Source organism: Humulus lupulus, chromosome 8 (assembly GCF_963169125.1).
Source record: "Humulus lupulus chromosome 8, drHumLupu1.1, whole genome shotgun sequence".
Classification (NCBI taxonomy): Eukaryota; Viridiplantae; Streptophyta; class Magnoliopsida; order Rosales; family Cannabaceae; genus Humulus; species Humulus lupulus.
The window spans coordinates 182,027,254-182,043,497 of record NC_084800.1 but is presented as its reverse complement, the minus strand read 5'-3'; the positions used below and the strand labels follow the sequence as shown (position 1 = coordinate 182,043,497).

The following is a 16,244-nucleotide window of genomic DNA, read 5'->3' as shown; positions in this document are numbered from 1 at the left end:
TAAAACATTGGACGAGTTAAACTTTTTTTTTTTCTTAATTGAATGGGTTAGAGTTGGATTTTTATAACCCGATTTTAACATTGGGTTGATTAAAATATGTTACAACTCGACCTAACCGACTAATGAACACCATCCAAAGAGGAGTGTTATAAATATTATATATATATGGATGCCCATAATAATGGAGAATTCCCATAGTCAAATATCATAATAATGGAGAATTAACAGGTTACCCAAAGTTAAATATCGATATTAATTCTTGATTGTATTTCTAATACTTGATTTTCCAATATCATATTTGTCTCTATAAATAGGGTTCAAGCTCCATAGAAATAATATAAAATAGTTTCACTCTCTTTTTACATCTCTTAGTATTACTCTGTCTATTTATTTCCTTATACTTTATTTCGTAATAGTTTTACAACATATTTTAACCTTTCCTATTTTTATAATAAATGTTGGCTTATACAACTTTGATGAAAATGTAAAATTAAAAAAGAAATAAGTACTTTTGAAAAGTCTTTCATGAACATGATTTTTGGGCTTGGGCCTGAAGTAGATTATGTTATGAGCCTGAGGTGAGATCGGCCCAACTTTGCAGAATTTGAAGAAGGTTGACACAAACAAGGGAAGAGAGGGAGAGAGAGAGAGAGAGAGAGAGAGAGAGATGGCATCGGTGGTGAAGAGCGTATTCAGGTCGATCAAGGAGAGAGGCGTCGGCAACTTCCTCAGGGAGCTCAGAGAAGAAGGCTACTTGTCAGTTTTCTTTCAATTTATTTATCATTTATTTTTATTTTTATTTATCTTTTCATTCCCCAAAATATGTGTTTGGATACCTAGAAAACTCTCAACAACATCGCTTTAAGTATTTTAACATCTGATTGAATGAGGAAAGAATGGGTATGATGTCAAGTATTTGCAGAATGGTAAGGAAAGTTGAACTTTGCTGAAAAAAATATACATTAAAAATATCAAACTGGGTTCTTTTATTGAAGAGGTGGCTAGCATTGTGCAGTGGTATTTCTTACCAAATCGATAATTAAAGAGGAATTGGATTACAGGGTTGCTAGAGTTTTTTTTTTTTTGTTTAGAGAAATGTTGGAAAAATGCAATAATTTGGTGTTGACAATGACAAAATTTTAGTTTCTATGACTATTGGGGAGCTGAGGTATAAAGCTCTTTGTTAAAATTGTTGTTTGAGTATTTATGCATTACAAGTCAAACCCTTTTAGGTGACTATATCATTCGTAATTTTTTTTTTTTATGTTTTTGAGGTTTAGGATTATTCTTGACTCTATTCTTTGTACCCCACTGACCATTCTTATCAACTATTGCAGGAAAGCCCTTCTCGATGGGAACCTAATGTAAGTACTAATGCTTTTATTCATTCGTTTATACATGAAAACTCCTGAGCTTTCCTGTCTCTCTTTGGGAGCTTTATGTACTTTGTGAGGAAAAAATTGTCCTAGTGTTGCTTTTAGTAAACCGTATGATCCTCTGAGCTAGAATAGCTTTCAAGATTAAACTTTTACTATAAAATATTTTGCGTTGCATTCATGGACGTTAATACTGTACTATGTGCTCTGTCTTTATTGCTGTATAGCTTAGAATAAACTGCTGTGGCTAGAAGTCCTTGTTATAAGTAAGTTTTGTTGGTTACAGATCGTTCTTTGATAAAATATATCATTCATTAGATTATGTGACAAATTAAATAAGAGATTCTTTATGTTGTGACTTATTTCTTGATTTATTTATTTATTTTCGATTATGATATTTACACACGTCCTCATGGATTGCGTGCAACAATATTGTTTCATTGATGCAGGCAAACAAAAATCCACAATATTGGGGCAACGCTTGTGGGTGTTGATAAAGTTGGCAACAAGTATTATGAGAATCTTAACACACAATATGGTTAGTATTTCCTCTCTCCGTCTCTCTCTCTTTTTTTTTTTGACGCCTCCTACAATTGCATTAGTAGTTTTGGTGTAAAATTGTAAACAACCATGGCCAATGCATTATGATCCTTAAATTTGGTTCTCTTTTAATAATTCTCACTATTGTGCTGATTCCTTCCTTGATGGTTTTGATTTCTTTCATTTCCTTACTTTTTTTGGTGCAAATTATAGCTTCTGATGGACTTTCTTTTTACAGGTAGACACAGGTGGGTGGAATACGCAGAGAAGGGTCGCTACAATGCTTCTCAAGTCCCACCAGAATGGCATGGTTGGCTACACTACATAACTGACCATACTGGTGATGAGGCAAGTCCTGCTTCCCTTTTCTTTCATTATATGTACTCTTAAACATGAAACATATGAGTGAAAGAGGAACGGTATAATGTCTGCAGCTTCTGATGTTAAAACCAAAAAGATATGGGATTGAGCACAAGGAAAATTTCTCTGGAGAAGGTGATGAGTTTATTTACCATTCCAAAGGACATGCCCTCAATCCAGGACAGAGAGACTGGACAAGGTACCAGCCTTGGCAACCGACCAAGTAAATTTTTATAGAATTTTTCCCCAAGAGCTTTGAGAAAAACATTACTTGCTGCTCGTCCAGCTATAATAAATGGTCTCCCCCTTGAGTTGGTAAACGTGTGTTGATGTTTTCATAAATGCCTTTTTATTCACTCCTTTGCATTGGGAACTGTCTGTTGTTTCTGCATTTGAACCTTATTTGCTTCCAAAAGGAAAGCCAACCATATTATTATTATTTTTTCACTCAATTTTAGTAGATAAATACCTTTCTCATTTGTATTCTATTTTTTAAATTGTAGAAGTATGCATTGTTTGTGATAGATGGATATGATGTTTTATCATAAATAAATGTGTTGTGAACTAACAAATAATATAAGGCCAATTTGATTTGATTACCGACCAATAAAGAGAGATCATTTCGTGGATGTGTTGCACGGTGTTTGAACTGATTTATTCACTCAAGCTTCTGCATATACAATTTTAAGCATGGGGTAAATATATGGCTGGAAGGAAACTTTGGCCATGGACATTTTTTTCTTGGGTTGGTCTTATTTTCTCCATCCAACTTTTTCGAAATTGCAAGTCATTGGAACATGTCAATCAATAATGTCAAGACACCAAAGCTTGAAGCCGATGGGAGGGTTTTGGTTGGATTGTGTAGAAATTGACAGAAGAGCTCTTTTTGTTTGCTTTCCCTAACTACCCACGAAATTAGGGAAGGAGAAGCTTACAACAGAACATCACCACATACTATTAAAAATGACAAACGATGTGATTGGCTTATATCTTACTATGTTTCATTATCTTTATTAGGACTACCACAGGATAAGTTTTGTTGTAAGTATACTACATGTCATGCTACAAATTACAAATACTGAGTTCTGGACAAAGAGCAAGTTTCTTGGTGAAAGGAACATCTTTATACTTGTGAAGAAGAAGATAATTTAGTTGTAAAGTGATATGGAATATCCCTAGTATTTGCTCAATTTCAGTGAAAACTGGAGTACTTAGCATATTAATTGATAAGCAACCTTAATGGATGTTACAAGTTTTTCTTCGAGAGCTTTTATCTGTAAATGATAATAGCTTAGGTGACAAGGGATATTGGTAAAATAGTAGATAGCCAAAATATCAAATCAACCATAATTTCATTTGGAATCCACCATTACATCTGTCGTTGCTTGTTTGTGTACGTTACATATATATTTTGACTAAAACGAAAGCTACACAACATAAGCTCCTTTATTATATAAGCTACACCCTTATGCTCCATGGTAAACATGGCCTTCCAAAACAAAACCCTCTTCACCATCATTTCATTTATGATGCAGGAGAGACTCTAAAGTTTGGGATTCTTCTTTTGCGTTTTCAATCTCATCAAACTTATGTAAGGATCTTTTCTGGTGTAAATGGGTAAGCTTAGAAGCCAAGTTCTTGGATGACTGTGTAAGCATCCCTGTACAATTCATTTCCATCAACCCCAAATATGGTCAGAATTGGATAGACACGCAAGTCAAAGAACCCCAGAAAAATTTCGCTACTACTTTTATCAGCGAATGACATTTTTTCAAAAGCTTTTGAGAATCCCTCCTCGTCATAATTGTCACTGTTGCTAGGAATGAAGACAACCTCAAAGTCATCACCTTTCTCCTAGGGTTTTGAAAAGAAATGAAATCATACAGGTCATTATTACACATCAGCATTTTTGGAATCCAAAGCAGTGGTCCTGCATCTTGCCTTGTTGTCATCAGCTCTTGCCTTGATTTCCAAGCCGTTGGGATTGTAATCATTGCTGTATAATATTTCCTTTTATTGTTAGAATATTCCTTTTTCCTTTTTTTGTTATGACAGCTGTAAAGGTTTCTACCTTTTCTATGTAATTCCCCTATATAAAGCAATGCATTTACTCATGTCAATTTGAGCTGAGAATATTCAAAACAATTTATTCCAAATCTTCTCTTGGTATCAGAGCCATCCATGTCGACTGACCAGCAGACTCCTAGCACAGAAGAATCAAACTCTGCAGCCCCTCCTGCTGCTACTCCAGCAGCTGCCTCAAATGTCACTGCTACTAGATCTAGCAGCTCTCAGCTCCAAACACCTATCCCTCATCATTTCAGCACCCTCAATCATCCTTTCTCCCTAAAATTAGACAGAAATAATTATAGTCTGTGGAAGACTATGGTCTCTACTATTGTAAGAGGTCATAGGCTAGACGGTTTCCTAAATGGAACTAATGTTTGTCCACCTGAATTTCTCTCTGCAGGTATCGGCACTGATGAATTCTCTCCTGGCTCGAGTGGACTTGTTAATTCTGACTTTGAAAATTGGATCATCAATGACCAATTGCTAATGGGGTGGTTATATAGCTCAATGACAGAATTAATAGCTACAGAGGTGATGGGTTCTGCAATGGCTGCTGGTTTATGGAGTGCATTGGAGCATCTTTATGGTGCTCATTCAAGAGCTAAAATGGATGACACCAGACCTCTCATCCAAACAACTTGAAAAGGCAGTACTCCGTTGATTGAGTATCTAAAACAAAAGAAAAACTGGTTTGATTCTTTAGCTCTTGCTGGAGAGCCATATCTAGAATCACAACTCATTTCTAATGTCCTCTCTGGACTCGATGTTAGCTACTTGCCTATTGTGTTGCAGATTGAGGCAAGGGCTAAAACAACATGGCAAGACCTTACTGAACTGCTGCTCAGTTTTGACAGCAAAGTTGAAAGGCTTCAGGGTTTTGGACCATCAGGAAAAACATCTGGTGGAGTGTTGGATCCACAGGCTAATCTTGCTCACAGACAAAATTGAGGTGGTCGAGGCAGAGGATCCTACACACCTCATCACAACAATGGTGGCAGACATGCAAATCGAGGAGGAGGAGGCAGATTTCGTGGTAGAGGAAGGAACAATAGCAACTCAAGGCCCACTTGTCAAGTCTGTGGGAAGTTTGGTCACAGTGCTGCTGTGTGCTATAATCGCTATGATGATAGCTACCTGGGATCTGATCCCAACTCAACAAGCCACAACAAGCAAGCTCACATAGCACTTGTGGCAACACCTGAGATCCTGGACAATGAAGCTTGGTATGCAGATAGTGGTGCCAGCAATCACATCACCTCAGATCCTTCCTCTATGAACCAGAAACATGAATATGGTGGTAATGGGAGAGTCACAATTGGTGATGGTAACAAGCTCTCTATCTCTCATATTGGTAATGACATTTTAAAAACTGAAACTGAGAAAAACTTTACTACTGAATGAAATGCTGCTAGTACCAGATATCACCAAAAATTTATTGAGTGTCTTTAAGCTTACCTCTGACAATAATGTATTAATAGAATTTCATTCTGACTGTTGTTTGGTGAAGGACAAGGTAACAAGGAAGGTGCTACTTTAAGGGATGCTTAAAGATGGACTTTATCAACTCAAAACCTCACAACCAAAGTCAGCCTCTCTTTCTCTCGATTCATCAAAGTCTAAGAATGCTCACCCTATTGTGTTTTCTGGTTTAGCTGCTGTGTCTAATTCCAATGTAAATCAGTTCAAAACTGATAAGTTTCTACATTCCAAAATTGATGTTTGGCATAGGAGGTTAGGCCACCCATCATCAAGAGTCTTAAATCAAATTTTAAATTCCTGTCATGTTAAAGTTTCAAAGAATGAAATGCATAATTTCTGTGATGCATGTCAATATGGCACATCTCACTCTCTTCCTTTTAAATCTTCCAAAAACAAAGTTGAAAAACCTCTAGATCTAATACTCACTGATTTGTGGGGACCCTCTCCCATTCTTTCAAATAACAGTTACAACTTTTATATTCACTTTGTTGATGACTCAACCCGATTTACATGGATTTATCCCTTAAGAACAAAGGCTAATGCATGTAATGCCTTTACTCAATTCAAAGCCTTAGTTAAAACACAATTTGAAAGAAAAATAAAATGCATTAGATCTAATGGAGGAGGTGAGTATCAACCTTTTACCAATATTGTCCAAGCAAATGGCATTGAGTTTCAACACTCTTGCCCACACACCTCAGCTCAAAATGGAAGAGCTGAGAGAAAACACCGCCATATAGTTGAAATGGGCCTTACACTCTTGGTTCAAGCCAATATGCCACTAAAATATTGGTGGGATGCCTTTCAAACAACAGTCTATTTAATTAATAGACTTCCAACTCCAATTCTTAACAACAAATCCCCTTGTCAAGTTCGGTTCTCAAAAGCACCAGATTACATGTTTTTAAAAACCTTTGGAGTAGCATGCTTTCCATGTCTTAGACCATATCAAACACATAAATTTCAATTTCATTCAACCAAGTGTGTCAATCTTGGCTATAGTGATTCTCACAAAGGCTATAAGTGCTTAAGTCCCATTGGCAGAATTTACATTTCTCGAAATGTGGTCTTCAATGAGTTAGAGTTCCCCTTTAAACAAGGATTTCTTAATAATTTTCAACCTGAAAAGTCTGTTATTGTTCAAAACTCTACATGGTCTGTTCTTCCCTCTCCTCTTCTCCAATCTTTTCACAATAGGACCTTCTCAACCTCATCTCCTGCTGCAAATTCATCACGCTCTCTTGAAGTATCATCCCCTCTTCACCACACTGCAAGTACAGAGGTAAATTCTATTCACTCTTCTACATTCCCTGACTTAGTTGGTACCCCTGGTTCAGCCTCAGGTTTTGAGAGGGGAACTGCATCTGATGATACCACTCCTCTTAGTCCAATTATTTTTGAAATTGACTCACCTGATGGACAAGACTCCACAGGTCCTACTGTCTCTGCAGGTCCTCCATCACAACCACCAGTCACTCATCCTATGATCACTCGAGGAAAGGCCGGTATCTTCAAGCCTCGTGTGTTTGTTGGCACAGCGAATTGGAATCGTGTCTCTAAAGAGCCGAGTTGTGTTGCTGAAGCTCGTGCTCACAAGGGTTGGTCAAATGCTATGGGCACTGAAATGGAAGCCTTAAAAAGGAATAAAACTTGGGAGCTTGTTCCACCAGCAGCAGATCAAAACTTAATTGGCAATAAGTGGGTGTTTCGGGAAAAATAAATGTTGATGGCTCTTTCCAAAGGTTCAAGGCTCGACTAGTTGCAAAAGGCTTTCATCAAAGGCCATGTGTTGATTTCAAGGAGACTTTCAGCCCAGTGATAAAAGCCTCAACATTCAGAATTATATTGTCTATAGCAGTATCTCGTGGCTGGGACATTAGACAATTGGACATAAATAATGCATTTCTAAATGGAACATTAGAGGAGGATGTTTTCTTGACACAACCTGAAGGCTTCATAGAGAAAGGAAAAGAAAACTTTGTCTGTAAGCTGAACAAATCACTCTACGGGTTAAAACAAGCCCCAAGGGCATGGTTCGATAAATTAAAGGAAACACTGCTGAATTGGAAGTTTGTAAATTCAAAGGCTGACACTTCTCTTTTCTTTCACAAGACAGAGAAGACAATCTTAATGGTGCTAATATATGTGGACGATATCATTGTAACAGGAAATGACAACAGCAAAATGAAAAGCTTCATAGCAGAACTGAATTCAAAATTTTCTCTTAAAGATCTGGGTCCCTTACATTACTTCTTGGGCATAGAGGTGTTTCGTGATGACACCGGCCTCTATCTTACACAAACAAAGTACATTGAAGACTTTCTAAAGAGAACACAGTTTCAACACCTCAAACCTTGCCCCACACCAGTCACTGCAGGAAAACAGATGTCCATAAGTGATGGAGAGCTTCTAAAAAATTCTACAGAGTATAGGAGTATTATTGGAGGATTACAATATCTTTGCCATACTAGACCTGATATATCATACACTGTTAACAAACTCAGCCAGTTCTTAAAGGCGCCAACCACAACACACTGGAGAGGTGCAAAGCGTGTAATGAGATACTTGAAAGGCACCATGGACCAAGGTCTACATATCAGTTATGATGGAAGATTGAACATCACCGGATATTCAGATGCGGACTGGGCTTGCTGTCCAGATGATCGCAAATCTATAGCAGGGTATTGCGTGTATCTCGGTAATACTCTAGTGTCTTGGTCGTCGAAGAAACAGGCTGTAGTATCGAGATCAAGCACCGAATCTGAATATCGAGCACTTGCTCATGTGGCAGCTGAGATTTCGTGGATAGAATCTCTTCTCAAAGAGTTTAATTTTCCTATTTCCACTGCAGTGACTTGGTGTGATAATCTTGGTGCAAGTGCGCTTGCATCAAACCCTGTTTTCCATGCTCGTACGAAGCATATAGAGGTTGATGTGCATTTCATTAGGGACAAGATTGAAAGCAAGCAACTTGAAGTCAGATATATACCTTCTCATGACCAAATCGCTGATTGTTTAACAAAAGGTTGTCACATTCAAGATTTCAGTTCTTAGTCAGCAAACTTGGAGTGATGCCATCTCCCCTGCGTTTGAGAGGGGATGAAAAGAAATGAAATCATTCAGGTCATTATTACACATCAGCATTTTTGGAATCCAAAGCAGTGGTCCTGCATCTTGCCTTGTTGTCATCAGCTCTTGCCTTGATTTCCAAGGCGTTGGGGTTTTAATCATTGCTGTATAATATTTCTTTTTATTGTTAGAATATTCTTTTTTCCTTTTTCTGTTATGACAGCTTTCTACCTTTTTCTATATAATTCCCCTATATAAAGCAATGCATTCCAATTTGAGCTGAGAATATTCAAAACAATTTATTCCAAATCTTCTCTGGTTTCCCATAAAAATCCTTAAGTAAGCCGATTGATTGAAGGCACTGATGAGGCCAACCATTTTGCCAAAATTATTCATTCATCTTATTACTAGCTACACTAATTGTGAAGATGCTTAATCAGTTGGTCAATTTTTGTGCTTTATTGGTCCTCAACTATACTATGTTATGTTATATATGATACTCAGCCAAGATCTGCCGGCGTCGTCGGCAACTTCCTCAGGCAGCACAGCTCAGAGACTTGTTGTCAGTTCTCTTTCTTTCGTAATTTTTCTTGAGATTTAGGATGATTGTTGACTCTATAATCTTTGTACCCTACGTACTAACCATTATACATACATCAAATTGGGAATTTTATGTTACTTAGTGCTGCTTCCTTCCTTGAAGATTTTCACTTCTTTCGTTTCCTTACTTTGTTGGTGCAAAATATAGCTTCTGATCATGAGGAGACACAGGAAAGAATGCAATATGGCATGGTTGGCTACACTACATGTATTTCATTATATGATATGTACTACTCTTAACATGAAATATTTGAGTGACAGAGGAACCGTAAGTATAAATAATGTCTGCAGCTTCTGATGTTAAAACCATAATTAGCACTTAATAAAATATGCAGTGTATGAAAGAGAAGAAATATATATAGCACTTAATAAACAACATCAATTATGAAAAAAACAAAGTTCAGTTTGTCTTATCTTCCATGGACACTATTACAATAATTAAAAATATATAGTTATGAAAATTAAAAAAAAAATGATTCACTATATATCACTCACAATCAATTTCGATTATTTCTCTAGTTGCCGAAGTCGAACCTACTATTTCGTTAAATTGCTGGATTTTTGAAAGGTATTCACTTTCCCATCCATTGGCTATAGGGAGATGATGTCTGCACCAATTGCCTGCTATTGGTGGAACTGGGTGATCTTGTGATAAATATACCTATAACAATATTAATCACTTTCTCAAAAAAAAAGTACCCATTAAATTATTTTTGGTATTATAATTTTAAAAAAAAAAAAAAATACCTTGACATAATGATCACCATTAACAAACCCAATGGCTATATGTTTGCGAGAGAGTAGAGGCAGTGGCATCGATCTTAAAGGTAAAAAGGTAAGGCTTTGATTTTTCGATAAATGAAATAAAACGACATTGTAGCAAGATGCTATTATATGCCCCATATCTGGCATTGTCATCCATCGTTCTCTTGGGGCACGTACATCAAAAAATGACAGTGCGTGAATTAACTCATCTATTCTTCCATGGACTCCATATAATTCTCTATAATGCTCCAAATGAGATTCTATCTCATTTAACAAATCCTTTCGAACTTTGGTCCATCCATCTTCATCAATTATTCCTATCAGATCAGCTATAGCTCTAAATCCACAATTACCATCACCAATGACATTCTTTACAAGCTTAATATATGGCTGTAATCCTTTTGGAAATGCATCTAAGCATGAACTAGATGCATGTACCTGATCAAAGTAATTTAATCATCAAATATTAAAATAATGAAATATACTAAAAAAAAAATATACTAAGTGTTTATAATAGACTTTGACCTTTTCTCTAAGTCTCCTCTTCTCTGACGTAGCAATCTTATTTGCAGTCAATTTCTTTCCTTTGAATCGGAAAGGACACCCATACTTTCTTATACTTGTACGTCTTGAGTTATTGTCATCTTTTTTCCTTGATTGGATTTTATAATTTCTTCTTCTCTCGCAACCCAATGTAATTCTTGGCTTCTTACCAATACCACACGAAACAAAAAGTTTTAACAACTATAACTAACCCATTATTTTTTAAAATTTAAATATAAACAATAAAAATATTAAATAAAAGCAATCATACAATATATTTAATTAAACATAATTCTTTAAAAATTATAAATATCTTACTTGTTCAGCTGTAAACTCATTTGTGAGATCAATCACCTCTTTTTCTTTAACGAAATTTTTGTCTTGAGTAAAATTTGTATCCTACCATAAGAAAAAAAAAAAAAAAAATATTGCATTGTAGTCATGAGACCTAAAACGAAAGGTTGGGGCACATACAAAATCTATTGTTCCTAACAAACCAAACGATTTACACCACTTTATAAGTTAATATATATATAATATATATATTATATAGAACCAGGAGGATGTATCCTTCAACAAAAATATTGCATATCATCTTTTTTGATTGATTTATTTTACCTTGCCAAAAAAATAAAAAATTTAACTAAAAATTATCATAAACAATTTCAACAATAAAATTCAATCAAAACAACATAATACAACATCTTGCTCTCACTTCTTAAATATCATATATTTTTAAAAAAATTCTATGTAATAAAATACAAAAACAAAAAAAATACTACCTCGTGAGAATTAAAAGTACTGGCATCTTCCACATCCTTATTCATATTCATATTTTGTTTCTCCATTGCTTTTTCTTAAAGTTTTTTTTTTGTCAGACTTTGAATGTTTATACTTATAATAGGTTGAGAGGAGGCAACTAGGATTTATAATTATAATTATTGAAGGATATTTATGTCATTTACACAAGGTAATATTTGTGAAATTACATTAGTGAAAATTGATTTATGATTAAATATTATATTTAGTCAAATAATACTAAATTTTTAGTTCTAATATTTTACGTGATTTGCAGTAAAAAAAAGATTATGGTGTGAAGAAAAAACCATTAATTAATTTTTTTGAGCAAAAAAAAAAAAACCATTAATTATTAAATAGTTATTTTAGTGTTATATTCTCTCGATATATAAATTCCTCCATTACTGAAAGATTATGATCATGATTCGCATTGATAAGACGATCGAGGCTTTTAAATAAAACTTTTTTGCAATTCTTTTTTTTTTTTGGTTGTTATCGGTTAATTATATTATTCGATCGATATCCATCATTAGAATTTGCACAAACATTTTAGGTAATTTACTTAATTACCCAATATAAGATATATGCCAATCTGTATAATTAATACTGGATAATATTCGTGTAATTTTACAAACTTTTGAATCATGAATAATAATAATAATCATCATTTTTTTAAAGGAAAATAATGCTTGTTTCATTTATATATATATAAATTTTCGTAAATATTTTGAATTTTTTTTTTGAAAAACAAATAATTTTTTAGTTATTGTCGAGCAATTTACTTGTAATACTATTTTTTTTATACGCCTGTGGTTGCTCTCCAGGTAGGAGAATATTTTTTCAAGATTGTCCTTCTTTTTCCGAAATCTAAATAAACGGTCTGCCATGTTTTCTTCTTTTCTTGATAAATTATTCTTACAAAAAATAATAATAATAAAATTAATTATAGATTTTTTTTTCATTCCAACTAAGCAATTTTACATTAATTTATTCATTTTATATGTATAAAAGTTATATGGGCAAAGTTCATATAATAAGTACATATTATAAGAAAAATTACATAAAATATTAATTTTTGCTAAAATATTATATTTTTACGGTCAAATATTTTTTTATTGTTTTCAAGTTGTTTTTAAATTTATTTTTTATATTTTTACGTTGTTTTTAGATTTTTTTTAAGTTGTTTTTTCTATAAATCGTATTTTCGTAATTATAAAATTTAAAAAATTTTATTTTTGAAAATTTGATTGCTTATTTTAAAAAAAAAAATTTAATAAGGGTTGAAAAGTAAAAAAAAAAAGTATTTAAGAAAAAATCTCATTATTATATGATGTACGGAGAGCCTTCTATAAGAAAGTATATTAACAATGACAGAAATTTTTATTATTAATATGATGAGTAGATAATGATGATGATAAAAGTAGATTACAAAGTTCACCAAAGACTAAAAATAAAAAATTAAAGCTAATCATCAACTAGTTTAGTTAGTTGAAGTTTCAAACGATTCATGGTAATATCCAAAGTTGATTTTCTGATAACATATTTGTGCTCATACTCCTTAACCTTTTTCCAACTTTTCTCCAATTTCTTGACATCCTCGTCTTCAAGCCAATCTAAACGCACGCCATGGTCACAAAGATAATCGTCGAGTGATTCTGGCAATAGAATAACAACGTCATAATCATCAGAGACTACTACTCCATCGTCATCATCATCGTCAACTTTGCCTTGATCCGAGTCGTTCATCGCCATATCTTTTTTGTCATCACGACCCCAAATAATGTTGGAGAGATCAAACACCTTGCGATCATGATGAGTGGCAGGAGGTTGAAGATGATAATTGGGTTGGTTGTCTTTGAATTTTTTCTTGAGACGACGAAGCTTGTCACTCAACTGCTTCTTGGTCAGGCCTGGAATAGAGGTGATGAAAGATTTTCGAATGAAAAGGAAGAAGCCACCAATATCAATGCTGTTATTTTCTTGTTTGGAGTAGTCAATGAAGCCTTGTAAGAGGGTTATTTCATCCTCATCGCTCCATCTTCTATTATTGTTCTTCTTCTTCTTATTCTTGCTATTACTTTCTTCGGATCTCTTACTATTCCGACTGCGCTTGCTCCCACTCGAATTCGCCGTAGCCTTTTCTGGACCGATGTTGTAAGTTGAATCTGAGCCTATGTCCGTTTCTGAATCAGACTCATAATATTTAGAGTAGTATTCATCAAAATCATCACAATATGTCTTTTCATCAACATAAAAAGATTTCATATTGCCTCAATCATGCTTTAGCTGTACACTTCATTCCAATATGTATTTTTATATAGAACAATAAATATAATATATACAGACCAATTAAGAGAATTAATTTAATTAGACTGTCTTACCCAAAAAGAAAAAATATATATGTAATATAATCAATATCCGAATCATTTTGTGCAATTGTCATTAAAAGGAAACAAAGAAAGATAATGAAAGAATTATTAATATTTTTTGTAATAATAATTTTTCAATGCTTTTAAAAAATAAATTATAAATTTCTGTGAGATCTCTGTTTTTTTTTCCTTCTTCTCACCAATGTCGGTAGTTTCCTTAAATTTATTATAACTGTGTTGTTGACTATTACCAATTTGAAGGAATAGAAGATATTTTATAATTATGTTTTGTCAATTTAATATAACTTTTATCATTAATATATTATTATTGGTATATAAATAAGAATAGTTATTTTCAGACCTAACTATTAAATGAGGATATTGTTTAAAGATAATCCATTCTTAAATTATGATTTGGGCATGATTTTGTGTTTGTTACAATTCGATTGAAAGTGGTAATATAGCAAAAAAATCAAGCAGCTACATCACTTTTGGTTTCGTGGAGTTGGAGGCATTATCCATTGATTGCTTGCTTGCTTGATAGCTGGTAATTAAGACAATTGTACATAAGAATTTCCAAACTCATCATTATCTTAATTTTTTTGGTTTTCAACCATTTTGGTTTACATTTTTAGAATGGTTTACATATTGTTTAGAAAATGAGACCAATCTTTGTTTGGAAACTTTTAAATAATTAGATGGAATTATTGCAGTATGAAATAAGTACTTATGAATATTTGTTTAGTTGTTTTTTAGTGCCAATAATGTAAATAATTTCAAAAATTTGTGATCGACATATTTAGCATGTTACTTATTGTGGCGTCCAAAAACTCCTAATAAATGTTTGTTGACGCGGTTCTTCGCTAACAGGTAATTAAGAGAAGAAGAGAAATGGATTAGTACTGAAAGTAGAACCGTCACAGATATGAACTTAGAGAGAGAACTAGGTGACTTAAGACACGTTTTTTAAGTGGTTCAAAGGTTAAAATCCTTCTACTCCACTAGTCAATGTTATTCATATATTCTGGGTCTTTGGCTTGCAAAGTATATGGCTCTTTCGAGACTATTTTTTCCAACCCTTATCAACTCCCAGGGTCCCCATATTTATAGGAGAAGGCACCTGGAAGTTGGTAGGGAGGTCATCTCGTGACCTTACTATTAGTCATATCAACTCTGTGACATTTATGATTAATTCCTAAACCTGACACATAAGTGTAGTCTAATCAGTATGTAAGGAGATAATGGGCCGCGCGGCCCAACCCAGCCGTGGGTGTCTGAATGCGCACGTTCCTGCTGCGTGTCCGAGAAGCCAGGGGGATATCGGACACGTGATGTCAGATATATACACGTTTATCTTGCGTGTATTGACTTTATAAAGGGTCAGAGATCCATGGCCAGCTCGTACCACGAGCTTCTTCCTTGAACCGACCTTCAGCCTTCAGGCCCTCTGACGCCCTCCTCCAGCCTTGGGGGACCTTGGCGAGCCTTTGAGAAGGTACGATCTGGGAATAGGATCTCCGGCTTGGGGGAGTCCTCGGACTAAACCATGATTAGTCCGAGGCTCGACCTTCTAATCAGCCCGTGGGAAAACCAAGGCGTACATCTGCCCCCCAAGCTCCTGCTCGTGGTATATGACGTCATATATAGAAGACCATAGTAGGGGCTTTTAGACTTCCCCACAACCCTTCACATTCCATTCCTTGTGCAGGCGCCTGACACGTGGAACGTCGTGGGTGGCGACGGTACGTTTTACGAGAACCGCATTTAATGGCCTAGCCTATTGTCCAGCCGTCGTTTCATATTTCGAGTGGGAGGCCTCGGATCCCTCACTAGGGCCATCCAAGAGCCTTCTTCACGTGATCCTTCCCTTATATAAAAGGGGGTGGGCACCCCACGCACGGGCCACCCCTTCATTCAAAACTTTCCCAAATTTCTCTCCTTCTTCCTTCTCCGACTTTCAGAAGAACGAAACCCTCGACTCTACTGCCACCATTTTCCTTGTTTAAGAAGCTTAGGCGCACGAGTTCCTCCAAAGCTTTGGAAGCTACCGCACCGACGAGGCTCCTACCAACGCAACACTCTCGTTTACCACCCAGCCATATACTGTAAGTTTTCTGACCCTGTTCATTTTGAAAACATGCCATTGTAGCTTAGGTAAAATTTTTTACTGTAGCCACATGCAGGGGTTTTATGGGGTGCGTGGGAAGGAGGGTGACAGCCCCTTTTAGGCTAGGGCACACTTGTTGCAGGAAATCGCCTTAGAGTATGGGCTTCA

The 16,244-nt window shown here is 35.1% G+C and overlaps 3 protein-coding genes across 3 annotated transcripts; 1 reads left to right on the top strand and 2 right to left on the bottom strand.

The window, feature by feature from the left end:
- Positions 1-608: 608 nt before the first annotated feature.
- Positions 609-2,753, top strand: LOC133798760 (probable NADH dehydrogenase [ubiquinone] 1 alpha subcomplex subunit 12). The gene is made up of 5 exons (XM_062237230.1): positions 609-756; positions 1,338-1,364; positions 1,826-1,914; positions 2,155-2,264; positions 2,351-2,753. Exons 1-5 carry the CDS (start codon positions 668-670, stop codon positions 2,501-2,503), a joined length of 468 nt encoding a protein of 155 aa, XP_062093214.1. The 5' UTR covers positions 609-667; the 3' UTR covers positions 2,504-2,753.
- Positions 2,754-9,981: 7,228 nt separating this feature from the next.
- LOC133796314 (uncharacterized) lies at positions 9,982-11,650 on the bottom strand. The gene is made up of 5 exons (XM_062233785.1): positions 11,585-11,650; positions 11,121-11,201; positions 10,785-10,967; positions 10,242-10,697; positions 9,982-10,155 (listed from the first exon to the last, which is right to left on the bottom strand). The coding sequence occupies exons 1-5, from the start codon at positions 11,648-11,650 to the stop codon at positions 9,982-9,984; spliced, it is 960 nt and encodes a 319-aa protein (XP_062089769.1).
- Positions 11,651-13,064: 1,414 nt separating this feature from the next.
- On the bottom strand, positions 13,065-13,865 carry LOC133796313 (probable transcription factor At1g61730). The gene has a single exon (XM_062233783.1). The coding sequence runs from the start codon at positions 13,863-13,865 to the stop codon at positions 13,065-13,067; it is 801 nt and encodes a 266-aa protein (XP_062089767.1).
- Between the last annotated feature and the right edge of the window lie 2,379 nt (positions 13,866-16,244).